We start from the raw sequence: 20,479 nt of genomic DNA, 5'->3' as shown, positions 1-20,479 counted from the left end.
TTCCTAGCTTCCACTACATTTGCACAAGGACGTAGGAGCAGGAGTACAGGTTGAAAATCCCTTTTCCGGAATGATTTGGTCGAGTGCGTATCAGATTTTTGAATTTTTTAAATTTCAGAATATACTGCGCATATGTGGCGCGCATTGGAAACAGCTCATGTGCAGAGCACGTGCGGCGCCCGTTGGGAATTGGGCACGTGCGGCGCTCATTGGGAACTGGGCACGTGTGACGTGCGTTAGGAACTGGGCACGTGCACCGCCCATTGGGAACTGGGCACGTGCGGCATGCATTGGGAACTGGGCACGTGCGGCATGCATTGGGAACTGGGCACGTGCGGCATGCATTGGGAACTGGGCACGTGCGGCATGCATTGGGAACTGGGCACGTGCGGCATGCATTGGGAACTGGGCACGTGCGGCATGCATTGGGAACTGGGCACGTGCGGCATGCATTGGGAACTGGGCACGTGCGGCATGCATTGGGAACTGGGCACGTGCGGCGCCCGTTGGGAACTGGGCACTTGCGGCGCCCGTTGGGAACTGGGCACGTGCGGCGCCCGTTGGGAACTGGGCATGTGCGGCGCCCGTTGGGAACTGGGCATGTGCGGCGCCCGTTGGGAACTGGGCATGTGCGGCGCCCGTTGGGAACTGGGCATGTGCGGCACCCGTTGGGAACTGGGCACGAGCACCGCCTGTTGGGAACTGAGCACGTGCACCGCCCGTTGGGAACTGGGCATGTGCGGCGCTCGTTGGGAACTGGGCACGTGCGGCATGCATTGGGAACTGGGCACGTGCACCGCCCGTTGGGAACTGGGCACATGCACCGCCCGTTGGGAACTGGGCACGTGCACCGCCCGTTGGGAACTGGGCATGTGCACCGCCCGTTGGGAACTGGGCACGTGCACCGCCCGTTGGGAACTGGGCACGTGCGACGCCCGTTGGGAACTGGGCACGTGCGGCACCCGTTGGGAACTGGGCACGTGCGGCACCCGTTGGGAACTGGGCACGTGCACCGCCCGTTGGGAACTGGGCACGTGCACCGCCCTTTGGGAACTGGGCACGTGCGGCGCTCGTTGGGAACTGGGCACATGCGGCATGCATTGGGAACTGGGCACGTGCACCGCCCGTTGGGAACTGGGCACGTGCGGCGCTCGTTGGGAACTGGGCACGCGCGGCATGCATTGGGAACTGGGCACGTGCGGCGCTCGTTGAGAACTGGGCACGTGCGGCATGCATTGGGAACTGGGCACGTGCACCGCCCATTGGGAACTGGGCACGTGCACCGCCCATTGGGAACTGGGCACGTGCACCGCCCATTGGGAACTGGGCACGTGCGGCATCCATTGGAAACTGGGCACGTGCACCGCCCGTTGGGAATTGGGCACGTGCGGCGCTCGTTGGGAACTGGGCACGTGCGGCATGCATTGGGAACTGGGCACGTGCGGCATGCATTGGGAACTGGGCACGTGCACCGCCCGTTGGGAACTGGGCACGTGCGGCGCTCGTTGGGAACTGGGCACGCGCGGCATGCATTGGGAACTGGGCACGTGCGGCGCTCGTTGAGAACTGGGCACGTGCGGCATGCATTGGGAACTGGGCACGTGCACCGCCCATTGGGAACTGGGCACGTGCACCGCCCATTGGGAACTGGGCACGTGCACCGCCCATTGGGAACTGGGCACGTGCGGCATCCATTGGAAACTGGGCACGTGCACCGCCCGTTGGGAATTGGGCACGTGCGGCGCTCGTTGGGAACTGGGCACGTGCGGCATGCATTGGGAACTGGGCACGTGCGGCGCCCGTTGGGAACTGGGCACGTGCGGCGCCCGTTGGGAACTGGGCACGTGCGGCGCCCGTTGGGAACTGGGCACGTGCGGCGCTCGTTGGGAACTGGGCACGTGCGGCATGCATTGGGAACTGGGCACGTGCGGCGCTCGTTGGGAACTGGGCACGTGCGGCATGCATTGGGAACTGGGCACGTGCACCGCCCATTGGGAACTGGGCACATGCACCGCCCATTGGGAACTGGGCACGTGCGGCATGCATTGGAAACTGGGCACGTGCGGCGCTCGTTGGGAACTGGGCATGTGCGGCATGCATTGGGAACTGGGCACGTGCACCGCCCATTGGGAACTGGGCACGTGCACCGCCCGTTGGGAACTGGGCATGTGCGGCACCCGTTGGGAACTGGGCACGTGCACCGCCCGTTGGGAACTGGGCACGTGCGGCATGCATTGGGAACTGGGCACGTGCGGCATGCATTGGAAACTGGGCACGTGCGGCGCCCGTTGGGAACTGGGCACGTGCTGCGCTCGTTGGGAACTGGGCACGTGCGCCACCCGTTGGGAACTGGGCACGTGCGGCGCCCGTTGGGAACTGGGCACGTGCGGCGCCCGTTGGGACCAGTTCCGTTGGGAACTGGGCACGTATGGCGCCCGTTGGGAACTCGGCACGTGCGGCGCCCGTTGGGAACTGGGCACGTGCGCTGCCCTTTGGGAACTGGGCACGTGCGCTGCCTGTTGGGAACTGGGCATGTGCACCGCCTTTTTATGAACTGGGCATGTGCGGCACCCGGGAGCCTTGTGGGATTTTCCACTCCTGGCGTCACATCGGTGCTCAAAAGAAGTGGGATTTTCGGATAAGGGATGCTCAATCTGTATTCCATTCAACCTGTCGAACGTATTCCATCATTCAGATCATGACTGATCATAAAACCATAAGATATAGGAGCAGAATTAGGCCACTCGGCCCATTGAGTCTGCTCTGCCATTCAATCATGTCTGATATTTTTATCATCCCCATTCTCCTGCCTTCTTCCCATAACCCCTGATCCCCTTATTAATCAAGAACCTATCTGTTTCTGTATTAAAGACACTCGGTGGTTTGGCCTCCAGTCTTCTGCAGCAAAGAATCCCACAGATTCACCACCCTCTGGCTGAAGAGGGTGGTGAATCTGGAACTCATCTACCTCATTAACACTTTTCTGAGTTATCTCCACATCGCTTGATGCCATTAGTCTCCAGAAATCTATTGATTTCTATCTTGAATATGCTTAATGATTGAGCTTTCACAACTCTGGGGCTGAGAATTCCAAAGGAATTCTTCCTCATCTCAGTCTTTAATGGCCTGAACCTTATTCTGAGACTGTGTCCCCTGGTTCTAGATTCACCAGCCAGAGGAAACATCTTGTTTGCATCCACCCTGTTGGGCCTGTCAGAATTTTGTAAGTTTCGCTGAGGTTATCCCCTCATTTTTTGAAACTCCAGGGAATACAGGCCCAGTCTCCTCGTAAGGCAATCCTGTCATCCCTGGGATTAATCAGGGGTGAACCTCCGTGCACTCCCTCTATGATAGTTGTATCCCTCCTTCGATAAGTGGACCAAAATAGTACACAATACTCTCGGTGAGGTTTCACCAAGGCTCTGTGCAGTTTCATCAAGACATCTTTACTGCCGTACCCAAATTCCCTTGTGATGAAGGACAACAAAGCATTTGCCTTTTCTATTGCTTGCTGCAGCTGCATTTGCTGAAATGTTGCTTTGCTCACTGACAAGATCTGGTGGTAGAAATGGAGTGTTATAGCTTCAAATGCTGAGTAAACCTATTCAGAATATTTGAGGTATTCTCGATCTGTCCTGCTTTTTGCACTACAGTGATGCAGTGCCCAGTTTCTATCATTAGAGACTGCCAAAGTATTTGTATTGGTGGGATCTCTTGGCCAATAAGAGATTTTCTGGCGAACTACTTACTGATTGGCCATTACCCAGAACATTTAGTATCTTCCTGATCCTGAAAGGTTCTTGCTCCTGAAAAAGAAAATTATCCTTTTACTGTTGTTTTATCTGGGAGGAGACTGATGGGGCTCAGGGACTGAAAAATAAATGGTTAATTCACAGTCCTTTTATAAATGATGCACGGAGTGATCCAAGGGAATTTCAACATTTGCATCAACCAAGGAATCCACTTCATTTATTTCTGAAATAGCGGCTTTGCAGAATCCTGGAGAGGAGCCTTCTTTTTTTTTTTAAATCTGGAACAGTTCTAAGGACAAGTACTTACCATCTCTAGAATGGACTCTGAATTGCTGTTCACTTCAATCACTGCTGTGATCAGACTTTTTGAAAGCGATAATTATCTGCCAACTTGTGATGCATTTCCACCCCAGTCTCACATGGCTTATATATACTGTTTTTTAAAAAATAATTTGGTATCCAGTATTGCTATTAACAAATATATTGGTTTTCATACTGCACATGTTGAAGGTTCAATTATTCAATAACTTCTCCTGTAGTGAGTCATCTATAACTCATTTTCTACTCTCAGAATCCTTTTACTGCGTGAAAGGGCTTTGTGATATGCTGCTGTTATGAAGAAGGGTCTGAAAAGATTGACATTGGCACTGCAAGCTTTTATTGAAGAAAGTGACTGGGGAAAAATGCTTGGAGCCTTTAATCCACCCACACGTTTGCTAATTGAAAATAATAACAATTAAAAGCTACTTGTTTCCCAGCCCCGCACCCAACACCACCGCCGACAAATGGAGTCATTTATGGGCTTCAAAGCTGTGTTTTCCTAGTTCACACTTAAAACAATTCATTTGAACAGATAGCATGTATGACCTGAGGACTGCCCCTGAAAAGGTTTGAGATAACTTTCTTGTGACTTTAATTGAGGTTGGTCTGTCACAAGTATGATGCACACTGGGCTAAAGCTCCTGCAGCATGATGCATATGTGTCAGAACCTGATGCTTAACAAGTGTTTGTGTTAGCACGTGCAGATCGAGGAAGTACTACCAGTCTAAGTAGCGATTTCTCTGTCATCATGGAAGAGTCTCCCACTACTACAGGAACTTTCAACTATGAAGCAGTGGAAATGACAGCGGGCCCAGCAACACAGGTGGCTTGGTGAGTAACCTTTTTTATGTTGTATACATATTCTTCAGATTTCGTTCTCCCTTCTCGCCTGCTCTTTGGTTTCTAAACATGTGTTCTTCTTCCAGGCAGCTGGAGATAAGTGAGAGTGGTAACGAGATATGAAGTTCTCCTTCCACCTCTGTTGGGAAGCATCTTCTGTAGGTGTTTTACCTTGATGCAGGTCCCTAGCTCAAGTTTTGTGACTTGTTCTGTGAGAAACCATGAGCACAAACTCACACCACATCAGTGCATTCAGCATGTTGGAAATGCAGACTACCTGCTGCCCTTGTGAATTACTATTTTATTGTTTTTTTTTCATTCTCTTCAGATTTCCTATCTCAAGCCTCAAAAGGGACAGGACTGGCAGCTAAATATTCCAGGATATAGTGTTTTAGGCGAGACGGAGGAAGGTAAAAGCGGTGGGGGAGTTGCAATACTGGTTAGAGAACATATTACAGCTGTTCAGCAGGAGGAAAAATGAAGTAATGAGGCACTGTGGGCAGAACTCAGAAACAGGAAGGGTACAGTCACTATGATGAGGGTGTACTACAGGCCTCCCAAGAGCCCATGGGAAGTTGAAGAACAGATATGTAAGAAGATTCTGGATAGATGTAGAAATAATAGGGTTGTTTTGTGGGAGACTTTAATTTTCCTCATTTGACTAGAAATCCCTTCGGGGTCTGGATGGTGAGGAATTTGTTAAGTGTGTCCAAGAAGGTTTTTTGGAACAATATGTGGATAGTCTGACTAGAGAGGGGGCAATTCTGGACCTAGTACTAGGGAACGAGCCCGGCCAGGTTGTCAAAGTTGCAGTGGGGGAACATGTGGTGAACAGTGACCACAATTCCGTGGTTACTCGTGGAAAAGGACGAGTGCAATTTGGTTAAGGTGCCAAATTGGGGGAAGGCTAACTACAACCAGATTAGGCCGGAATTGGAGGCTGTTGTTTGGGAGAGTCTGTTTGAGTGTAAATCCACATTTGGCATTTGGGAGTCTTTCAAGGAGCAGTTGATGGGAGTGCAAGACAGGCATGTGCTAGTGAAAAGGAAAGGCAGGATTCAGGAACCATGGATAGCCAGGGAAATTGTGAGTCTAGTCAAAAAGAAAAAAGATGCATACGTGAGGTACAGGCAACTAAAAACAGATAAAGCACTTGAAGAATACAAGGAGAGTAGAAAAGAGCTCGAGCAGGGAGTTAGGAGGGCAAAAAGGGATCACAAAATGTCCTTGGTAGACAGGATTAAGGAAAATCTCAAGGCATTTTATACGTATATTAGGAACAAGAGGGTAGCTTGAGAAAGAGTGGGTCCACTCAAGGACAATGGAGGGAAATTATGTGTAGAACCAAAGGAAATAGGTGCAATCCTTAATCAGTATTTTGCATCAGTATTCACAAAGGAGAGGGACACGTTGATTGGTGGTGTCTCCGAAGGATGTGTGAACACATTAAAAAAGGTCATTATTATAAGGGAGGAAGTGTTAGGTGTGTTAAAAAGCATTAAGGTAGACAGATCCCCAGGGCCAGATGGCGTTGATCCCAGATTACTGAGGGAGACAGATGAAATCGCTGGGCCTCTAACAGAAATCTTTGTGTCCTTGTTGGCCACAGCAAAGATTCCAGAGGATTGGAGGAGAGCCAACGTTGTACCGTTATTTAAGAAGGGTTGCAAGGATAACCCGGGTAATTATAGGCCAGTGAGCTTGACGTCAGTGATAGTGATATTGTTGGAAAAGATTCTCAGAGATAGGATCTATGCACATTTGGAAGTGAATGGTCTTATTAGCGACAGACAGCATGGTTTCATATGAGGGAGGTCATGTCTCACTAATTGAGTTTTTTGAGGAGGTGACAAAAATGATTGACGAGCGAAGGGCTGTGGATGGTGTCTGCATGGACTTTAGTAAAGCATTTGATAAGGTCCCTCATGGCAGGCTGATGCAAAAGGTTAAATCACATGGGATCAGGGGGGAACTAGCTGGATGGATTCAGAACTGGCTTGGCCATAAAAGACAAGAGGGTAGCAATAGAAGGGTGTTTTTCCGAATGGAGATCTGTAATTAGTGGTGTTCCGCAGGGATCAGTACTGGGACCTCAGCTGTTTGTAATATATATATATATAAGTGACTTGGAAGAAAACGTAGCAGGCCTGATTAGCAAGTTTGGGGATGAGACTAAGATTGCAGGAGTTATGGATAGTGATGAAGATTGTCAGAGAATACAACAGGATATAGATGGGCTTCAAAATTGGGCGGAGAAATGGCAGATGAAATTTAACCCGGACAAATGTGAGGTGATGAATTTTGGTAGATCCAATTCAGGTGGGAGCTATAAAATAAATGGTAGAATCATCAGGAGCATAGAGACACAGAGAGATCTGGGCATGCAGGTCACAGATCCTTAAAAGTGGCAGCACAGGTGGAAATGGTGGAAAAGAGAGCATATGACATGCTTGCCTTCCTAGGTCGAGGTATTGAGTATCAAAGCTCGCAAATGATGTTACAGTTATATAGAACATTGGTTCGGCCACATTTGGAATACTGTGTCCAGTTCTGGTCACCGCACTATCAGAAGGACGTGGAGGCTTTGGAGAGAGTACAGAAAAGGTTTCCCAGGGTGTTGCCTGGTATGGAGGGTATTAGCTATGAGGAGAGATTGAATAAACTGGGATTGCTCTCTGTAGAGAGATGGAGGCTGAGGGGCGACCTGATAGAAGTTTATTAAATTATTAGGGGTATAGATAGGTTGATCAGTTGGAGGCTTTTTCCCAGGGCAGAATTGAAAATTACAAGGGGGCACAAGTTCAAGGTGAGGGGGATAGGTTCAGTGGAAATGTGTGTGGGACGTTTCGTTTACACACGAGGATAGGGTGGTGGTGGCCTGGAATGCACTGCCAAGTGAGGTGATTGAGGCAGATACATTAGCGGCCTTTGAGACTTACCTGGATAGGCAGATGAACAGACGGGGTATAGAAGGATACTGGCGGTTGGTTTAGATAGGACATGTGATCAGTGCAGGCTTGGAGGTCCGAAGGGCCTGTTCCTGTGCTGTGTTCTTTGTTTTCCAGCCTGAGGAGGTGATTTAATATTAGGGCTGTGGTTCAATGGGCTGACTGTACTTCACCCATAGGATCTTTAACCTATCTGAATTAGAGAATAGAAAGGACTGACAGATTATTCAGTTATTGGGGCGATTAAGAGTGGGGAGATTGAAAAATATCTGTTCTAAACCCAGTTGTAGTAACTCTCCCCTCTTTCCGACCCTTCTTGATGTCTTCTAATTCAACATGGAACATGATTTGGATCTAAACTATCCTAGCCTACATAACTCAGGAGCATAGAATGTTCACTGTACACAACAGCGATTTAGATATAGGATGAGAGGGGGTGGTCACATCCTGACCACCTTGACACAAAAATGAAGTGTGTTATCAAGAAGTGGTAGATAGTATTTAATGTCAGCAAGTGTATGCAACTTCTTTTTTGATGATAAATTGATAGAGTTAAGCATGACACATGGGGTTTTAAATGCTTTTACCTCTAATATTAAAAGTCAGGTAAATACACTCACCTGTCAGGTTAACTTGCCTATAGTCACTATAATGAATACTGATGCATGGTTGCAACATTGATAGGAACTGATTTAGGTATGCATAATCACTTTTATGATCAAATTGAAGCCACTTGATTGATTGATGCCATTTACAGGGGAAATTGGCTGGTATTTTTATTTCAATTGTGATTTTTTTTTAATGAACTACTTATAGAAGTTCTAAATTTAGATCATTTAAATGAGTGCAACAGTACTTATTGCTGCGACAGTTCACAAAATAAGCTTACTGCCTTGTCACGGAACAACACAATGCACAATAAGAACAAATTATCAGTTGATTAGTTGTTTTATGCGATGTTGTTACACTGGATAAGCTTCTCATTAGCCCGTGGATTTGTTTTCTGCATAACTTTGATAATTATACAGATTATCCACTTTTTTATATATATATATATATATATATATAAATTTAGAGTACCCAATTCATTTTTTTCAATTAAGGGGCAATTTAGGGTGGTCAATCCATCTAGCCTGCACATCTTTGGTTTGTGAGGGCGAAACCCACACAAACATGGGGAGAATGTGCAAACTCCTCACGGACAGTGACCCAGAGCCAGGATCGAACCCGGGACCTCGGCGCCATGAGGCAGCAGTGCTACTCACTGCGCCATCGTGCTGCCATTTAAAAAAACAAAAAAATTTAGAGTACCCAATTACTTTTTTCCCATTAAAGGGTGATTTAGCATGGCCAATCCATTTAACCTGCACATCTTTGGGTTGTGAGGTTGAAACCCACGCAGACATAAGGAGAATGTGCAAACTCCACACGGACAGTGACCCAGGGCTGGGGTTCGAACCCGGGTCCTCAGCGCCGCAGTCCCAGTGCTAACCGCTGCGCCGCATGCACCCCCAGATTAGCCACCTCTGACTGTGCCAAATGTTTAGGTCTATCCCTAACTGGACCTTGGATCTTGTCCGAAACCTGGGGCTCTGGTCGATAAATTGCATGTAACCTCAATTCCAGAAGATGCAGATGATTTTTTAAAAAATTAAAATAAAACATTCACCTCTCTTTCACTGAAAACTCCCATCCTCCTAAGTGCCAACCATGTGTGGGTCTGGAAGCGGAAATTATTTTTGCTGTGGGGAAATATTTTTCAGGCCATATTTCTTTGTACCTCTAGTTGAGATTACGAGAGGAGGCAGCAACACCGACTTTGAATTCATGGACAAACCTTGTCACATTCGATGTTCATGTAAATACTGAATCGGAGTGATGCCATGGGTTGTTTAATCCAGCAGATTATCAGCTTCAGATCCTTGCAACTTGGAAAGCCCAGGTTCTTCTGTATTAAAAGCAAGATATCAAACTGAACGGGGAAAGTACTTCAGACAGGAGTGATGAGTGAGAGTAGACTGGTTCCTGGCATCTGAAGGAATTTTATAAGGATCCACAAGAGATATTTCAAAGTATAAATTTGAGTTTAATGCATCCTGTGGACCGCAAAAGTGCACAGGTTGTGTTTTCCCGAGCCCAGACAAAAATTTGGCTCTACTTTTTTGTTAAGGAAAGGGTAGATAATGGCACTATTGAAAGCAAGGGGAGGGTGCCTAAGGAAAGGGAACCATTTAGATTGTCTACTAGCATGAGGACTGGGAACAGAAGTTAGGTCGTCAGGAATTTAGATGGATTGGAGTCGTGGGAGTAAGAACTAAGTGTCAAAGATAAAATGAACTTACAGAGGACTGGGGAGGGGTTGATGAGGTAGAAATGAGAAAGGGATGATTATTTTGGACTGTCGTCTTTGTGAATTATCTTCAAGGGCATGATAAAGGGTTGCCTTGGTGACAAAAACATATGTGAACACCTCACACTTATTCGAGTTGAAGGTGGAGAGGGAAAAGGATTTAAGAGGCAATCAGATGTGGGGGAAAAGGAGGCCAGTGTTATCTTTGCCTACTCAGATAGTCCTAGAGTAGTGGGCAATTTTGACAGCGAAGGCAGTGGACGGAGAAACTACACAATATGTTCAATTTGAGACTGCATAGGTGGGGGCTATATCAGGGGAGCAGCCAGACTCTGCGATACTCTGAATGTTTTACTCAACATGCAGGCATTAAAAGTGGAGGTGTAGGACTTGGGTAAATCTTGTGTTCATGTAAACAACAACAATTTCAAATTAGCAAGCATAAATTGTAATTGACCTCTCGTACAAAAACAAAATACTGCAGATACTAAAAATCAAATAAAAATAATGTGCTCGAAATACTCAGCTGATCAGGCAGCATCTGTAGAAAAATAAATAGTGTTAATATTTCAGCTGGATGACAAAAGGTCATTTCCAGCATTTATTGTAATTGTTGACTTTGGATTTTTTTTAAAGGCTGGTAATGAAATGAAAATCACTTATTGTCACAAGTAGGCTTCAAATTAAGTTACTGTGAAAAGCCCCTAGTCGCCACATTCCGGCGCCTGTTCGGGGAGACTGGAACGTGAATTGAACTGTGCTGCTGGCCTGCCTTGGTCTGCTTTCAAAGCCAGCGATTTAGCCCTGTGCTAAACCAGCCCCTATAAAGATGACAAAACATCTTTTAATGTTCTTTTTTAAGTTTACAGCAGAACAAAAGCAAAAACACACGTATCAAATCTACTGCTTAATTCTAACTAGCATAATATCTACTTACTATACATGTCACTCTGCAAGTTCAAGGTATATTATGTTGCCACTACTAAGAATATGTCTTGCAGCTACAAACTGCTTTCATGCTGACCCTGTTTCCTTTAGTTTAAAATTACATAGCACACAGCATAGTGACTAACACTCTAATTAAATTATCCGTCGTTCTTCTCGACAGCAACAGTGTTAGTGTGGATAAATCAATTACGATTTTAATGTAGTATTGTCACCTTTTCTTTTTTTATATCCTCGGGTCTCTTTCTTTGTTTTTCCTTCCCCCCCTCTCCCTCACCATTTCATTATATTCTTTTGGATACTTTTTGAGTGATACATTTTTGCCTTTATTTCTTCAATATTTCTAATTAAGGGGCAATTTAGCATGGCCAATCTACCTGCCCTGCATTTCTTTGGGCTGTGGGGGTGAGACCCACGCAGACACAGAATGTGCAAACTCCACACAGACAGTGACCCGGGACCGAACCCAGGTCCTCAGTACCGTGAGGTAGCAGTGCTAGCCACTGCACCAACATGCCGCCCGGCTTTTATTTCTTTAGCTCTTTGATGCCTCAGTGCTGGCAAGTATTTTTTTCCCAAAATGGCTTATTTTTTATATTAAATGGCATATTTTGTAAATTAAAATTAAAATCTTGTACCCACATGAGAGCATAAGTCTCCATCTGGAAAATGGCATTCTGAAATCCTTCACTGTACTGGGCCATTCTCTTGTGTGTACGGGGCATTGTCTTGACAAGTATCCTCCCACAGGAGGGGAGCATGTGATGTTCTGAGTTGCCTATTGTCACCCATATCCAAACGGTTCAAACACTATGGGATACACCATGGACACCTAACAAGATTAGTGGTTAAGTCTCCAAACAATCAGAGAGAGCCTTTCTAGGCAATTATTTTAAATAGCACAAAGAAGCTTTCATCTCTTTGAGGGAAGTGTCAGGGAGGAAGGTGCTAAAGGATTTGAGGTGTATAGTTGTGGTTGTGCCATTAGCAACGCTCCTCATGGGGTGCTGCGCTGCATAACTTGTTCAACAATGATTGGATTGGATTGGATTTGTTTATTGTCACGTGTACCGAGGTACAGTGAAAAGTATTTTTCTGCAAGCAGCTCAACAGATCATTCAGTACATTGGAAGAAAGGGAATTGAACAGAATTCAAGAAAGTACATGAGAATACATAATAGGGCTACACAATATATACAATGTAACTACATAAGCATTGGCATCGGATGAAGCAGACAGGGTGTAGTATTAATGAGGACAGTCCATAAAAGGGTCGTTTAGGAGTCTGGTGACAGTGGGGAAGAAGCTGTTTTTGAGTCTGTTCGTCCGTGTTCTCAGACTTCTGAATCTCCTGCCCGATGGAAGAAGTTGGAAAAGTGAGTAAGCCGGGTGGGAGGGATCCTTGATTATGCTGCCTGCTTTCCCCCGGCAGCGGGAGGTGTAGATGGAATCGATGGATGGGAGGCAGGTTCGTGTGATGGACTGGGCGGTATTCACGACTCTCTGAAGTTCCTTGCGGTCCTGGGCCGAGCAGTTGCCATACCAGGCTGTGATGCAGCCCGAGAGGATGCTCTCTATAGTGCATCTGTAAAAGTTGGTAAGGGTTAATGTGGACATGCCAAATTTCCTTAGTTTCCTGAGGAAGTAAAGGCGTGTTGTGCTTTCTTGGTGATAGCCTATGCATTTCTTTATAGCCAGGTGTTTATGGGGGGAAAGGACTTTAATTTGCATCTTGCAAACATCTCAAAGTACATATGTGCAATGAATTGCTTTGAAGTCTCTATCTCTCTGTATACAAAGCACTGTACGGAACTCAGGATCCATAGTAGGTGTTCTGTTGAGGGGTAAGGTTCTCTTCGCTCCATTCCAGATCTTAAGAAATTTCTGTTTTCTCAAAAGCTTTTCTGTTTATTAATTAGATGCTCATAATACATAATCTTTGCCCCATTAGCAGAGCTGGCTGGGAAAGCATTTTGCTACTTGGTCTCGATTCTCAGCAGCCTCGACGATTTGAAAGTAATTGGGTATTTTTCGCTTTATTCAAAGCTGGCTTATATTCCTTTTTAAAGTCAAGGCTACTCAGCCACTTGAAGCATTATCACTAAATGTATCCATCAAACAATTTACCATCACTCTAATGTCATCAGCATGTGGACTTTTGGATTTATAAAAGGAAAAATGTTTCTATTCACCTACAATTTTATCTGCTTTCATTAAATTCCAGGAGAAGGGGCCGAACTTCATCACCACAGACTATTGTGTGGAATAAACCTCACTTGCCTAACCAACTAGAAGACCGGTTCTTGCAACCTGTTATATCTGAAGCTAGGCCATCGTTCTACCAATCGGAAAATAACTTTCTCAGAACAGGAAGTAGTAGCCCCTTGGCTGTTCCTGAAAGAAGGTTAGTGTGTTTTAATCCTCTACCAATGATAAGTTGGGTAATGGTTACTTGCAGGCATGCTTGAGTTCTGGGTTGAAATACACTGTTTGATAGCTAACTAACTATGATAGCGTATTGATAGAAATAAATCTTCACAGATACGCTTATTACCATCAATTGCCGCAGTAATAGAATGTTTTGATTAGAATGGTAAATATCTGAAAAGGTTAACTTTAGCCGTGTGCATTAACAGCAAAGCTGACTATGTTTGAGGCTGTACATGGGGCTTGAAGGAGCATGGAGGTTATCTTGCCTTTATTCAAACCCCTAGTGTTCCAAACTTGTACCAGACTCTCCGTCATTGATAATTTTGTTTTCATCTTCACAACCCCTGGAAAAGCATGTACCTTGCCCTGAATACCTATGGACAGTGACTTCTCAGATTTGGAATGGACCTGGCTTATCATATCCTCGTCATATTCCCAAAGATTTACTTTTGCCAGTGAGTTATTTTCTGAAGTGCAATCGCTGTCATGTCGGCAAATATCGAAAGGCCATGTGTAGACAGCTGATTACGGCTCCTGAGTTCTACAATCTAATCGGCCAGCGCATTGAAGCTCCAGCCTGATTATGGTACCACGCTGTCTCAAATTACTAACCTTTATTTGGCAGTTTGGCTAATCAATGTATTGTGCATCTTCAATGTGGTTATTGTGTCAAAGTTGGGGTTCCTACATCCAGACAGAGGGCTGACATGAGTAAAGCCCTCAGCATGGCCTCTATGCTGTAACAGTGCTGAAGAATGAGAATCAGCAGGGATGGGCTAATGACCTGTTTTAAACCACCTGGTAGCTCTGGAGGTGTTACAAAGTAGCCAGAGCATAAATTGGGAACAGTTGTTCTCAGGGAAATGCACAACAGTAATGTGGGGGTTGTTTAAGGACCACTTGCTGCGAGTGCTGAATAGTTTTGTCCCACTGAGACAAGGAAGGAATGGTAAGGTGAAGGAGCCTTGGTTGAGGAAGCAAGGATCTGGCACAGCTCTAGAGGGTTACAAGGTAGCCAGGAAGGAACTCAAAAATGGACTTAGGAGATCTAGAAGGGGAAAGAGGGGGGGGGGGGGGGGGGGAGGAGGCATGAGAAAGCCCTGACGGGAAGCATTAGGGAAAACCCCAAGGCATTCAATACTTATGTGAGAAATAAGAAGATGATCAGAGTGAGAGTAGGGCCGATCAGGGATAGTAGAGGGAACATGTGCCTAGAATCTGAGGAGGTAGGGGAGACTCTAAATGAATATTTTGCTTCAGTATTCACTAGAGACAGGAACCTTGTTGCTCGTGAGAATAGCGTGAATCAGGTTAATAGGCTCAAACAGGTTGATAAGAAGAAGGATGGGCTGCAAATTTTGAAAAATCATCAGGATAGATAAATCTCCCTGGGCCTGACGGGATATACTCAAAGTTACTACAGGAAGTGAGGGAGGAAATTGCTGCGCCGTTGGTGATGATCACTCTCATTTGCGTGCTCACTCTCCACTGGAGCAGTACCGGATGAATGGAGGGAGGTGAATGTTGTTCCCCTGTTCAAGAAAGTGAATAGGGAAATCCCTGGGAATTACAGACCAATCAGTCTTGCATCTGTAGTGAGCAAAATACTGGAAACGATTCTGAGAGATAGGATTTATCATTATTTAGAAAAACATAGTTTGATTAAAGATAGTCAGCATGGCTTTGTGCGGGGCAGGTCATGCCTCACAAGCCTCATTGAATTTTTTGAGGATATGACGAGTCACATTGATGAAGGTTGTGCAGTTGATGTATATATGGATTTTAGTAAGGCGTTTGATAAGGTTCCCCATGGTAGGCTCATTCAGAAATCAGGGGTATGGGCTACAGGGAAATTTGGCTGTCTGGATACAGAATTGGCTGGTCGAAAGAAGGCAGCGAGTGGCAGTGGATGGAAAGTATTCCGCCTGGAGGTCGGTGAGCAGTGGTGTCCTGCAGGGATCTGTTCTGGGAACTCTGCTCTTTGTGGTTTTTATAAATGACTTGGATGAGGAAGTGGAAGGCTGGGTTAGTAAGTTTGCTGATGACACGAAGGTTGGTGGAGTTGTAGTTAGTGTCGAGGGTTGTTGCAGGTTACAACAGGATGTTGACAGGATGCAGAGCTGGGCTGAGAAGTGGCAGATGGAGTTCAACCTAGATAAATGTGAAGTGATTCAAAGGTCGAATTTGAATGCTGAATACCAGGTTAAAGGCAAGATTCTTGGAAATGTGGAGGAACAGAGGGATCTTGGGGTCCACGTACATAGATCCCTCAAAGTTGCCACCCAGTTTGACAGGGTTGTTCAATATGGTGTGTTGGCTTTCATTAACAGAGGGATTTAGTTTAAGAGTCGCGAGGTTTTGCTGCAGCTTTATAAAACCCTGGTTAGACCACACTTGGAATATTGTGTCCAGTTCTGGTCACCTCATTATCGGAAGGATGTGGATGCTTTGGAGAGGGTGCAGAGGAGATTTACCAGGATACTGCATGGACTGGAGGGCATGTCTTATGAAGAAAGGTTGAGGGAGCTAGGGCTTTTCTCACTGGAGTGAAGAAAGAAGAGAGGTGATTTGATAGAGGTGTACAAGGTGATGAGAGACATGGATAGAGTGGATCGACAGAGACTTTTCCCCAGGGCGGGAATGGCTGTCATGAGGGGACATAATTTTAAGGTGATAGGAGGAAAGTATAGGGGAGATGTCAGAGGTAGGTTCTTTACACGGAGAGTGGTGTGTGCGTGGAATGCACTGCCAGCTGAGGTGGTGGAGTCAGAGTCATTAGGGACATTTAAGCGACTCTTGGACAGGCATATGTTCAGCAGTAAATTGAAGGGATATAGGTTAGGTTGATCTTAGATTAGGATAAATGGTCGGAACAACATCGTGGGCCGAAGGGCCTGTACTGTTCTATGTTCTAAATGCATTTTGTCTCCCAGTACATTTTGTTGCTTCTTTTGACTTCCTCAATTCCTCAAACTCTTTAATGACTTACTGTACTTTCTTTCAAAACTATCATTAATTTAACCCTTTATTTTTGTCTTTAAGGTTTACAATCTCCTCTTAAGTTACTCCACTAGGGAGATAAACAAATGCTCAGTTAATGTAGAGATAATTGTTCTGTGCAATGGGACATACTTTCTGCTAAAACACTTCTTTAACCCGTCCCCAACAAGAACATAATGTGACCTCCAAATGTTTATCTCCCTGCACTAGCTCTTCCCACAATTTTAGGTTTTCACTTTCACCTGTCGCCCAGCTCATGAACGGTACCGTAAGGAGCAACATAGATCAACATTGTTTCTGGCCCTGCATGCTGACTGGAGATGTTGATGTCGAAAACATCGACTGTCCATCTGATTTCCTGCGTGTCTTTGCACAACTAGGGAAACAATGGCAAATCTAAATATCTTCTTTTAGGTTCAGAGACTTCAAATAAAACATGAAATTAGGAGACCGGAATACAAATTACTACCCTTGTCTCCACCCTTTTAAGAATTTTTGAAGAGGATTTCAAGTTTCCTGCAAGCATTGATTTTAATTCCATGATTAAACGCACCATACGCCTTCTTAACAACCCTATCAACCTGGGTGGCAACTATAAGCCATGTGCTTTGGGCATAATGGTATCCATGGCAACATCATTTTATTATTGCTTCGAATGGAAGCTTTATCTATAGATGCAGTTAGGCTTTGCCTACATGGCTTAATGCCCCATTGACTTGACGAAGAAGCTGGCCTCACAGTAAAGAAGAAAACAATTGAGAAGCTTTTTCATAACTACATGTGGAGTATATGGGTTAACCATGTAAAGGTGTTTTTTTAAAAAAACAACCTCAGTCCAAAAGGCCAGTTGTGCTTATTTTGTATTTCACTGTCTTCCTGTGCAGCTCCACAGAGTATTGCCATTCTTCATCCTCTTCCACGGATTATGGCAGCTGGCAGATCGTGTCTGGCTGTGGCAGTATTCACGACCAGACTGTAGTTACCAATGACTCACCCCTCCCCTTCAACGTTCAAGATGATGGAGCCAATGGGAGACTGTGAGTGTTGCTGAGATTATGCAGCTTTTGCATCAAAATGATTTAATCCTGTTGTAGGCATCTTCCTCTGTCTGTCCAGCTGTAGTCTCTCCCATGTCCTTCTCTGACCACGTGCACTATTTGCACAATGGTTTACGCAGTGAGCTTCCATTCTCAGGTGGAGCTCAGGAAGGAGCAGGGATTTTATCTAAAAGGAAGAAATATTTGTAACCAGTCCAACTAGACTGTTTCTTCCATTCCTCAAAGAAGCTCAATTGCACCAATAATGCCGAGAACCTGGAAGAAGTTGTTATTTTGGGGAGGCCTCCAGAAGTGGAAGAAAATAATTTTAAAATCTAGAGGGAGCTGTATTTAATGTGACCAAATGTAATATCAGAGACGCAGCGCTCAATTGTTTGTCTGCACGTTTTTTGGTGGCGTCTCCTTTGCATTTCAGTCGTTTATACATTACTTCAAATGGTCAAAGCTCTCATTTGTGTGATGAGCACAGTTGGGGAGGAGGGGCGGGAGGAAGAAAGAAGAACAGAATCAAAGTATGAAGATGGAAATGAACGGGCTGTGAGGAGGAATTTTGTGCTGATCCTTTTGGCGATGTGAAACCAAATGGTTGTGAGCTGTCAATAAAAGAAATCAGTTATGCTTAAATAGCTGTCAGAATTGAAACCAGCAAATAAAGGCGAGTTGCAGTAAGAGCCGAAATAATTCCTATATCCATCATCTTTCAGGCAGTGAACCATTGCTGACACTGCCAATGAATGCCCTAAGAATCTTGTTGATGAAAGAAAGGGTCCTTTATGGAAAATGATCATCCAACGGTACAATATGCTCTCAATACCCCTGTCCAAATAAAATTTTCAATTTCACAGAACCCAGTATGCGTGCGAGAGATTGGGTTAATAATGTGACTCGCTTGAATGGTTTTGATAGCAATGTGGAGACGTTTTTGCTTTTATTTTCTTTTTAATTAAAAGTTTTGAGATTGAACGGGATGACGATTTCAGTTTTGTGCTTTGGGTGCTTCAGGTTACCTGAACACCCAAAAAAAAGTATTACGTCTGACTACAAGTATTATGTGTTTCTGACTGATATGTAAAACGCAGCATGTAAATAAATCCATTTAATCCAACAGGGAAAACATTCCAGTGATTTGGACTATGTTTCACCAAACTGAATTCCTGTGAACTAAATTCTGTGCCATTTGTTTTCATTTAATAGTTTCAAGTTCAGAGGTGAAATATACAAACTCAAAATCTAAGTTTATGATTTGATTTGATTTATTGTCACATGTATTAGTATACAGTGAAAAGTATTGTTTCTTGCATGCTGTACAAACAATGCATGCAGTATATTGGAAGGAAGGAGAGACTGCAGAATATAATGTAGAACATTGTTAGAGAGTTTAAAAGAGTTAGAATGAAGTTTTAGAAGCATAGAACGAGAGTAAAAGATAGAATTAGAGGGTATGCTGGGCACAGCTTGCAAGAAGTCGCCTCGCTCCGGCGCCATCTTTTATTCAACAGTCCGATGATGGCAGTCCTGGGCGCAATAGATTGGTGTACCCAGGGGAGGGAAATTGCTGATGGTGATTTCTGGACTGGTTAGATTTCTGAGGTCTGAGGCAGCACGGTGGCACAGTGGTTAGCATTGCTGCCTACGGCGCTGAGGACCCAGGTTCGAATCCCGGCCCTGGGTCACTGTCTGTGTGGGTTTCACCCCCACAACCCAAAGATGTGCAGGTTAGGTGGATTGGCCGCGCTAAATCGCCTCTTAATTGGAAAAAAATAATTGGGCACGCTAAATTTATAAAAAAAATAAAAAGATTTCTGAGGTCTGCCGGACATCCAGGAGAATTGAGGTTGCTTACTGAGATGAGGAATTTGAAAAGTGATGGAGGACTTAACAGGGCGGAGGAGTCAACTTTTTAAAGACAAAATGCAGAAAGTTGGGTAGTGCAGAGAGGGCAGGCTGCACTTGTAATTTGAATCCAGGCTAGATTGATGAAATAAAGTTAACTCTATTTCCAGGCTATAAGTGTCCTGCGTGAAATTACTTTCAGCGCCTTCTACCTAACCCTCTGGAAGCCATGAATCTAGAAATTGGTACCAGATTTTCACTTGCATCCAAGCCACAATAGTGTTCGATGTGAGAAGTTGTACCAGGATGTTAGACAGAATAGAAAACTCGGAAAATCTGAGCTATATCAAAGGTGACATAGCAGCAACAAAGCTTCAGCTAAAAAAACATGCCCAGAATATAGGCATTATGACACGGGAAGGCAAAGGGTATAACTGGAAGACGGGTTTGTTTTAACTCAAGCCGTAGATATCTCATTGTAAGTTTGAGCAGAATAAAAGCATTTTGCAGCAGTGGTGGATTGAGATATTACTGAAGAGGATTCGGAGTGTTAAAATGGGCTGAGAGTGCTGGTGGACATCCGCCACCAAAATTGTCACGTTGACTTCGGATTTAGTACATTTTGAGTTTTTTTAAAGAGTTTTCCAATTAAGGGCAATTTAGCCAATCGACCTACCTGCCCATCTTTGGGTTGTTGGAGGTGCGACCCACGCAGACACTGGGAGAATGTGCAAACTCCACATGGACAGTGACCACATGGACAGTGACCCAGGGCCGGGATCGAACCCGGGCCCTCAGCGCCGTGAGGCAGCAGTGCTAACCACTGTGCGACAATGCTGCCCACATTTTGGTGAAAATTGGTAATTCAATATCACTACCTCCACTCCAACTCCAGTCATTATGCAAAGTCAGGAAAACTCAAATAAAGCCAATTAATGATTCATACCAGTGACCTTTTATCTTTTTCAATGCAGTCTTGGAGGAAAAAAAAACCTTCGAGT

At 45.2% G+C, this 20,479-nt stretch overlaps 1 protein-coding gene across 11 annotated transcripts in view; it reads left to right on the top strand.

Annotated features, from left to right (window-relative positions):
- mtmr14 (myotubularin related protein 14) overlaps positions 1-20,479 on the top strand; it is a 101,386-nt gene that overhangs the window by 78,531 nt on the left and 2,376 nt on the right. For 6 of the 11 annotated variants that reach the window (XM_038812411.1, XM_038812409.1, XM_038812405.1 and 3 more), the window contains 3 exons: positions 4,770-4,905; positions 13,382-13,561; positions 17,472-17,624. In XM_038812411.1, coding sequence (XP_038668339.1) covers positions 4,770-4,905; positions 13,382-13,561; positions 17,472-17,624 — 469 coding nt within the window. The remainder of the gene's footprint in view (positions 1-4,769; positions 4,906-13,381; positions 13,562-17,471; positions 17,625-20,479) is intronic. The other 5 variants (XM_038812415.1, XM_038812412.1, XM_038812413.1 and 2 more) reach the window with 2 other exon arrangements.

Source organism: Scyliorhinus canicula, chromosome 11 (assembly GCF_902713615.1).
Source record: "Scyliorhinus canicula chromosome 11, sScyCan1.1, whole genome shotgun sequence".
NCBI classification, from domain to species: Eukaryota; Metazoa; Chordata; class Chondrichthyes; order Carcharhiniformes; family Scyliorhinidae; genus Scyliorhinus; species Scyliorhinus canicula.
Note: the sequence above shows the minus strand (reverse complement) of the source record. Positions and strands in the feature narration are given on the sequence as shown.